At 47.0% G+C, this 8,609-nt stretch overlaps 1 protein-coding gene across 3 annotated transcripts in view; it reads right to left on the bottom strand.

Moving 5' to 3' along the window:
* Positions 1-8,609, bottom strand: part of PLCD1 (phospholipase C delta 1) — a 56,790-nt gene continuing 48,181 nt past the window's right edge. For all 3 annotated transcript variants that reach the window (XM_072854799.1, XM_072854798.1, XM_072854800.1), the window contains exons 10-15: positions 7,545-7,701; positions 7,114-7,230; positions 5,065-5,243; positions 4,397-4,529; positions 1,930-2,079; positions 1-1,555 (exon numbers count right to left, since the gene is read on the bottom strand). In XM_072854799.1, coding sequence (XP_072710900.1) covers positions 1,464-1,555; positions 1,930-2,079; positions 4,397-4,529; positions 5,065-5,243; positions 7,114-7,230; positions 7,545-7,701 — 828 coding nt within the window. In that variant the 3' untranslated portion in view covers positions 1-1,463. The remainder of the gene's footprint in view (positions 1,556-1,929; positions 2,080-4,396; positions 4,530-5,064; positions 5,244-7,113; positions 7,231-7,544; positions 7,702-8,609) is intronic.

The following is an 8,609-nucleotide window of genomic DNA, read 5'->3' as shown; positions in this document are numbered from 1 at the left end:
ATCTGGCAATGGTTTACAACATCACACAATACTGTAGCGAAGAGGAAAAATCAATGTGTCCAGCAATGGTTACTGCAGCATAACAAACTCCAGGTAGGACTACATGAAACCCAGTTTTGCAGTGGGCCCAAGGATCACTAAATCCAGGCTATTTTGGACACAAAAATAGCTGGGGGAGTGAGTGGACTGGAATTTGTTTAAAAGGACATTAACCTCTTTGGTAGCAGCCCATCCTCTCCACCACCAGGCATGAAAAATCCCAGAAAGACTGACAGCGTTAAGAAATTGCGCATGTCTATCTCAAACTTCATGTGTGTTGCATTCAAGTAAGACAAAGAGGCAAATAGTGACAAGTAATTGGTCTTTTCCAGATTTTTTTTACTTTTAATAGTTTAACATATTGTTAGTAACACAGCTGGCACTTCAAAATATATATTATTTTATTTCAACAATATTCCCTTAACTCTGTAGTTGTACTTGAAGAAAAAAAATTCACCTTTTGCCATAAATACTGGGTTGCTGTTCAAAATGCTCTTCTCTGTTTGTGCTAGCTTACCTCTACAGTGCCACTGGGACCAGGCTAACATTTACAATGGTTTCTACTGCCACTTCCTCTGTGTTAAAAAATGACATTTTTTTCTATAAAAACACAAACAAACAAAGTTTTACTGCATTAAAAAAAAAGCCCTACTGTCAGTTGAGCGTATTTCCACTGTCATCGGCAAAAGACATTCTCTGAGGTCCCTTTGAGTGGGTTTCACTTTGGGTTAGAGGGAAATCTGCCATTCGGCAGCTTCTTTCTCCTTCACAGGATGAGAGCCAGTCTTTGAATGCAAAGCAACCTGGCTGAAAGCCAGGCACACAGGCAGAGTAGTGTTCATGTATTTTTTATTATAATACAAAAGGAAAGTCGAATTATATAACATGGGTCTTTGTAGTGCAGCTTTCTTTTTTTATCTGTTTCAGATAAGAGGAGAATTGTGTTCCCATTTAAGACTTCATATGGTGAAAGATGGCTGACATCTGAAGTTGCAAGAAGTCACCTGACATTTGGCCACTCATTTCAGTGGTGGGGTGGATTTTTTCTTGCACAGATGTTGGGTGTTTTGTCCAGGTGTCTGACCAAACCCAACTCAACAGCTGTACTTTGCTAAAAAGGAGTCCCTATCCTCTCTCTAAAAGCAGAATTAAAAAATCACACTAAATAAAGTGAACTAAAAACACAGCTGGATTGGTCGAACAGGTACAAAAGGATTAATCTCAACAGCAGCATTAGGATGTTTCCACCACACAGAAGGGAGAAGGTCAATGGCTATTTCACATTAGGGGTCCTATGGGGCACCGTGTGCTGCTCCAGAGAAGGCACTGGGGATTTGACAGGACCCTGACATTGGCCGACTTTGCACGCTGAATTCCTTCTAGGTCTGTAACGAGGTTCACTGTGCCCTGAAAGAGCTGAGCTGCTAATCACAGTCCTGGATATCGATGTACACAAAGAGGGTGGAGGAGGAGTACGGGTCTCCGTTCTTGGTCAGAAGATGGATGTGGCGGTAACCTGGAAGCAGAGACACAGATGGAAAGTGGCCTTTAGTCCAGTTGGAAAAACATTTGCTAACATTTGCCAAGACCCTGCAAAAACATCTCCCTGTCTCTGAGTGTTTTGCTCCTGGTACCCCACAGAACAGGTAGGTCTGAGAGGCATGGCTTTGAGCATTGGTAGCATAACGTGCCCAAGGCCACTGGTGACAAGGGGCTCCCTTCCCCAGAGACAGTGTTAACAGCTGCCTAATAAACCATTTATCATCTTGCCCATACCCCAGAGAGATGACCTGTTCTGACCCAAGGTGTGATGGGTCTGGACCTCTCATCTACGACACTGGAGCTTCCCAGAGGGCTCAGTCATGTGGGGAATAGGGAGCAGGGCCTTACCTTGCTTCAGACTAGTGAAGGGAAGGGTGTACTGCCCGATGAAGTCGTTCTTGGTCGACATGTCAAAGTCTTCCACCACAAACCGGACCAGGGCAAGTGCAGGGATCTCTATGTCAAATGTAAACTCTTCATCCCATTTCGGGTTAAAGCCTGGGCAACATAGACAAGGATGGAGGTCAGAGCTGCTCACAAACAAGGAAGGAGGTGAGAGATGCTCACAAGCAAGGATGGAGGTCAGAGATGCTTGCAAATAGATGGAGACTTTGCCTGACTGCCAACCTAATCTGACAAGGACAGCAAAATGTCAGCTCAAGCCTGCTGGTCATGGAGGGTCTGTGGATGATTCGGCAGGAGGCAGGGATCTTTCAGCTGGCCCTGAAGGTGCTGAGATGGGCCTGTGGACAGTGCCATAGCAAAATACCTGTGCTGGGTTGGTGCACTTTATTTGGACTTTCATGGGATTAAATCCACTGGACTGTTCAGATGACACACATCTGCTTCTGACCCCCTTCATCCTTGGGAAAAAAACAGTGTTGCTGATCCCATGGGAGCAGAAATCATGACAGTTAAGGGAAAGTCATCGGCCCTGGGACACTAGGTTTCATTGTACTGACATCTATGGGGGATTTTCAAACCCTCTCAGAGCCATAGTGAGATGCTTAGAGCTGCTGAGCCAGCAGGTTCCCACAGCCTCTCGAACTCCACAGCTGCACCACTGGGGCCTGATCTGTGCCCACAGACCATGCCTCAGTCCCACCAACATCAAACCAGGTGAACTGCTGAAGCATGGTCACATATCTGAAACCTCAGCCCATGAAATGTAGTCCCCTCTCTGCAGCCGTCCCTTTCCAACATTGATGTTTGATTCAGTTTCCATTGGGCAACACTCCCTCCAGCATCCCTCCAGCATCCCTCCAGCCAGCCAAGGGCTGGCCATGGGGCCGGGTGTGCTGAGCAGCCCTGAGGAACAGGCCGGGCAGGTCCCTACACAGCTTTCACTTAAGACATTATAAAAATCATTGTAGGTGACAGAAATGGCCATGAGCTTTAGGAGCCGGGCCAGATTTACTCAAACAGGAAAGAGGAAAAGGGAAACATTGTTAGCAGGGAGGAAAATATGCATTGGCTTTCTAGCACTTGGCTCTTACTCCATGCAGAAAAGCAGTGTGTGTGTGTGTGTGTGTACATGTAGATGTGTGTTTGTCAGCAGGAGGGTGAGGGCCGATTTTTCAGACTCCTACTGCCTCATTACTCCCACAGGAGAGAGGGCTGAACTTCCCATCTGCAGTCTCTGAAGGCCACAGTATTCAGACCCTCACTGCACGGAGGGAAATCACAGCCATGTTTGACTGATGAGAAATGGTCCATGGAGAGGTGAAATGTCTGTGAGATCTCTGAGGTCAGTACTGAGTAAGGCTTGATCCTGGCTCTTTGGAGACGGCGGCTTATGGCTTTCACCCCTCACCTGTAACATTGCTGTGATGTGCATTAATTTAGCACCAGTGCCACTTTGGCCGAGAAGACAAGCAGATGCAGGATCCCTGCCTTGTGAGGAGGCTCTGAGCTACAGGAAATGTTCTCCTTTTGCACAGATTATGTTACATATGAGAAGAGGCTGAGAGAGGTCGAGTTATTCAACCTGGAGAAGGCTAAGGGGGTTATTATTGCCATCCTCCACTACCTCCTTATAGAGAAGATAGAGCCAGGCTCTTCTTACACGTGCACAGCAAAAGCTTGATGCATAATGGGCACAAACTGCAACAGGGGAATTTCTGGTTAAGAATAAGGATATCTTATTTTATCATGAGGTCAGTCAAAGACTGGATCACTTGAGAGAGACCAGAGAGTCTGGGGAATCTCCACCTTTTGAGATATTCAAAATTCATCTAGGCAATACCCTGAGCAACTTGAGTTAACTTTGAGGATGGTCCTGCTTTGGGCAGGGGCTGGAACAGACACCTCCGAAGTCCCTCAGAACCTCAATCTTTCGTGAGTTTGTGACACTTTCAGGATAAAATCAGCCTTACAAGAAGCCTTCTCTGGGAAGATCTTGGTGGGGACCTGTGCATCCCAGGTCAAGTCCAACTGCATGGAGGTAAAGAGTATTTCCAAAGCTCTAGCTCTACAAATTTGGCAGCCAGCCTGAAAACAACTCATATGGCGGATGTTTGTAGGGAATTTCTGTCTCCAAACACCTTAGAGAGAGAAGAGAGGAAAGAATCCCTGAAAGTAATTCTCCATAGGGACATCAGTCCATGGGGCTAGTTCATGCCACCAGCAGTCTACACCCAGGCTCCCTGCACTGAAGTAGGCCAACAGCATCTCATGTATCTGCTTAGTGTGGCAGGCTTGGGTGCACCTGGGCAGGTCTGGCTACAGGGTAGCAGTCTTGGCAAGGAACTCTCTGCTACATGAAACCACAGGGTTACTGCCCCAGGGGAGCACAGTGTGGAAGAAAATCTCTTACCATTGTTTTCAATGACTTTGGTCTGCTTCTTGTTGTTATCCTGTTGGACGCCGTGGATCTCTACCGTTACCTTAGGATCAACGATGGAGTTTTTGCTTTTGTTCACCTTGGGCAGCTGCTGACCAGAGATGATCTGTGGAGGAAACAGAGGAAGACGTCAGGACATGATTAGGAGGGGGGACTCCCTGGCAAACTTCCCTCTCCTTCTCCAGGAGTGCAGGACCTGTTGTGACAAGCTGGTGCTGGTCTTTCAGAGCCAGTGTTGTGACATCCTTCAGAGGAAGTTGCCATGAGCCAAAGCACCTAATGAACGTTGCTCCAGCCCAGCCAGCTGGCTAGGGGGTAGGCAACTTTTCTAACTGTCCCCACAGTGATCAGATGATACTTGGAAACAACAGTGGTGACTGTTGACTGCATGTCTGCCTGTACGTCTCTGTAATGACAGTGAATATTGTCATTAACCTCTCCTATTGCCGAACATTAAACGTATGAGTAAGTCCTTGGAGGATGAGAGCCCATGCAGGACTGAAGCAGAGACCCCAGTGGTGGGAAATGAGTAGGGTTGGGATAACATTGTCCAGGTGGCACTAGGAGAAGGAGAAGGTACAACCTACACACCCCCCCTGAAGGTGGATGCTACTGAGACATTTTACGACTTCTATCCTTACTTTAAGCAGAAGCTTCTTCTTTTTCCCCCATGTTCCTTCTGTGATGGATTTTGGATTGAATTTGGTTCGCTCATCCCGGAGGAATTCCGGCTTTAAGACATACCCAGAAAACCCATTGTCCTGGAACCGACCCTGGTAGACATCCATTTCTGTGCCTGCTGTCTGGAAATTTAGGGCAACTGCAACATAAATAAATAAATTCAGTCACTTTCAGATAAATCAATGGGAGTCTTTTTATACTAATTCTGTTCACATGAAATTGCACTTCATGGATATAAACATTGGCTTTTCCATGCTTCAAAGAGCAATGATAAACTCTGACCCTCACAGTCTGCTACCCCTGAGGATTTCCTGCATTCCGAGATGTTAGAGACAGGAGAAGCCACTACAGCCATCTCAGTTGTCCTCCTGCCTGCCACAGGGTTAAAAAGTGTGCCGCATTGAATTTCTGTCACCTGGTTGGGCAACTGCATCTTTTAGATAAACCTATTCATTTCTATGCTGAAGGAGTTCTCTCCTGCAGTGAAGCCAGCAAGTCCTTCTCAGATTGTTTCTCTGGCTACTTAGCCTCATTATAAAACCTCCTTTCCAGCCCAGATATGCCTATTTCCATTTGCCATCCTGAGGGGCATTGATGCCTCTGTTGGTTAGACTAGAGAGCTGCTCACTGCCTGAACTCATGCAGGAGTACAGAAGCTGTGATCAAATCATCTCTTTATTGTCCCCTGCCCAAAATAGATCAAGCCTCACTGGTGTCCTAATACCAGGCAGATTTCTTGTATTCTTTCCAATTTGCCACTGTCTTTTTCAAGGCATTGATGTCGAATCTGGAAGCAGTCTCAGTGAACAGTCTCACTAATACCACATAGGGAGTGCACATGGACCCCAGCACCTCCTCAGTACCCCATTGATTTCTCAAGGGTGATGCTAACCTCTTTAGCAACTTCTAAGACAGCTCTATGACAGATGGCAATTTATCCTGGTTCTGGGTCCTACATACCCTGTAATACTTGAAGGCCAAGAGTATTTTAAGGCACTCCACTGTTTTTCCACCTGCAAGCAAGACTTTAATAACTGCAGTATAATGGTTTTACTGGGAGCTGCAAGTACTCAGGGCTTCTGAAAAAATCTTATTTTGGGTGCCCAAATACTGAATTCAGGTCAGATAAGGAATGCAGATCTGGCCTTAGTGTACCCAGAGGGACCTGATGTTGCCTCCCAGCGACTCTCCTGAGGCCAGAATCAGTGCTGAGGAGACAGGCCAATGGGTGCTACCTGTGCCCCCCATGGGGGCTGCAGGACCCAGAGAGTTCATATGCTGTCAGGCACATCCAGCCCCTGCAGGGCTACACGGCTGGGGGCCAGGGAGCCCTGCATCTGCAACTTCTCTTGTCTGGCTGGGCCACATAGACACAACCAGGACATCTCCAACATCCAGCATCACCAAGAGAGCCAAGCATGTCATCACCAGCCTGCCCACTTACCACTGCATCAGGTTTCCTGGATAAGAGCTACAACACAATTCACTTAACAGGCTCTGGGACCCTTGTTTTCATCAAATCTCTGAGACATCAATATACCATCAGGGGCCTCAACACCCTGGGAGTAGGTATGATGCACTGCTTTGACTACAGGGAACAGCTGAGGCCACAGTTTGGCCCTTATGGTTATGGACTTGCTGTAGGGCTCAAGAGAACCGAGTTTGATTTCCATCTCTGCTGGAGATTTCAGCATGCTTTTCAGTAAGTGACTGTAGCTCCTGGCTCCTCCTTTGTTAAATGGCAATAACTCTGTTTCCAGTGAAATTGCAGGGATGTGCACATTAATGTGCAGGAAAGGCTCTCCTAACGGTTTTGAGGTAGGCCAGAAAATGATCTATGAGAAGTCATTGAGCATTGCCTGAAAAGCTGATCTCTCCCAGTGACCACTGAGCCTCTCTGCCTGCAAATGGCTTGAGATCACACATCGACCTCAGCTGAAGCCCTGTCACAGCCAGGTCATAGGCAACCCAGCCAGGCTGACCCTCTCCAACCTCCCAGTTGCACTCACCAATCTGGCAGCCGACGTTCCACAAGTCGATGGGGTTGTAGTTGGAAGAATCTGTCCTCCAGCCTGCAGGGTAGATCCGGCTCAGGTGCCTGATGTTGTGATGAATAAAACTGGTTGCTACAGAAAAAAGGAAGAAAATGGCCCTTTCAGTGATGGGGACTACTTTTAACTCTTCTTGATGCTGCTGTATATACTGCTCCTCTGCCTAGCAAGTCTGGCTAAATGTGAACTACCTATATAAAATACCCTTCTTGGTAACAGCCTCTATGATATTAAGTTATTCCCACTGTTTCTCAGTGACATGCATGGCCAAAGAGATCATAACCTGCGTCTTTCAGGATGCCTTTTCTTCATGCTTAACCACCACTACCTGTCCCTTTGTGGGGGACTGGGACAGAGGATGGCCTTTTGCCTGGGCAGAACATACATACCAGACTCCTGAGCTAGTTTCAGAGCTTTGCTCTCTGTGAACGATGACATCTCGTAGAAAGCCCGAGGATGGCTGGGGTCCTCAAAGCCATTGAAATGGACACTCTTGCAGTAGACAACTGTGTCTGACAGCTCCTTGGCCAGCTTCAAGGTGTCACTCTAAAAGCAAGAGAGCAAGAGGTTTGTGGGGAGTTTCTGCAGTCACACTCAAAAGTAATAAACATGTTTTGTAGCCCCTGGGGCTACTCTTCTCCACCATCTTCACATGAAAATTATGCACACTATCAACACTCAGTGGCACCCCTATGCAGAGAAAGGGTGGAGAAGGAGCAGGCTGCCCTTGCCACGTCCCTTGCCCTGCATGGAGAGTGCTAATCCTTCCTCTCAGAGTATCACTGCCTTCTCAGGCCCATCCTGGCCTGTCCAATGATATCACTGACTTCCCAAGTGTTACTACCAAGAATACTTCATTTCATCTGGGCCATCCCTCCTTCTGCATTTATTTGCATGTTATTATGTGAATGAGTATTTCAGCTTGGCTATCACAAGTGATTAGGGCTACAAACACAGGAACAACCCAATCAGCCTGTATTGGTGAGCTAAGAGAGGACTTCACACAACAGATGCTTTGCTGTACCAGCACCCTTGTTGCATGATGTTCTCCATATGGATTCTCTCTTTGTTGGTGGGATACCCTTTCTGCTGCTGTCTGCATGATCAGTTGTATTTCAGCATCAATGGCTGTGTCCAGTTACTAAACTTTACAACAGAGCCTTAGCAATGAGTTTTCCATACTGTCCTGGTCCCAAGCATGCAAACCTGAAAATAAGGGGAAGGGAAGGATGTTTTGGCCTCCAGGGAGCTTGGGCTTTTTTCCCTTGAACTAGTTCTCACAATGCTTTGATGCCTCCCACTCCACAGCCACATTCATTGGTGCAAGGGTGAAGTGAGAGCCACCAGCTTCCATCAGAGGCAAGAAAAGAAAATGACAGACTTCAAAATTATGCACATTATTGACTACAGTTCAGAGAAAGAAATAAGACCCTCAAAGAGTGTGAAAATCAGCA

This window comes from Ciconia boyciana, chromosome 2 (genome assembly GCF_034638445.1).
Source record: "Ciconia boyciana chromosome 2, ASM3463844v1, whole genome shotgun sequence".
NCBI lineage: Eukaryota > Metazoa > Chordata > Aves > Ciconiiformes > Ciconiidae > Ciconia > Ciconia boyciana.
The sequence above is the reverse complement of the archived record's forward strand: the minus strand, read 5'-3'. Positions and strand labels throughout refer to the sequence as shown.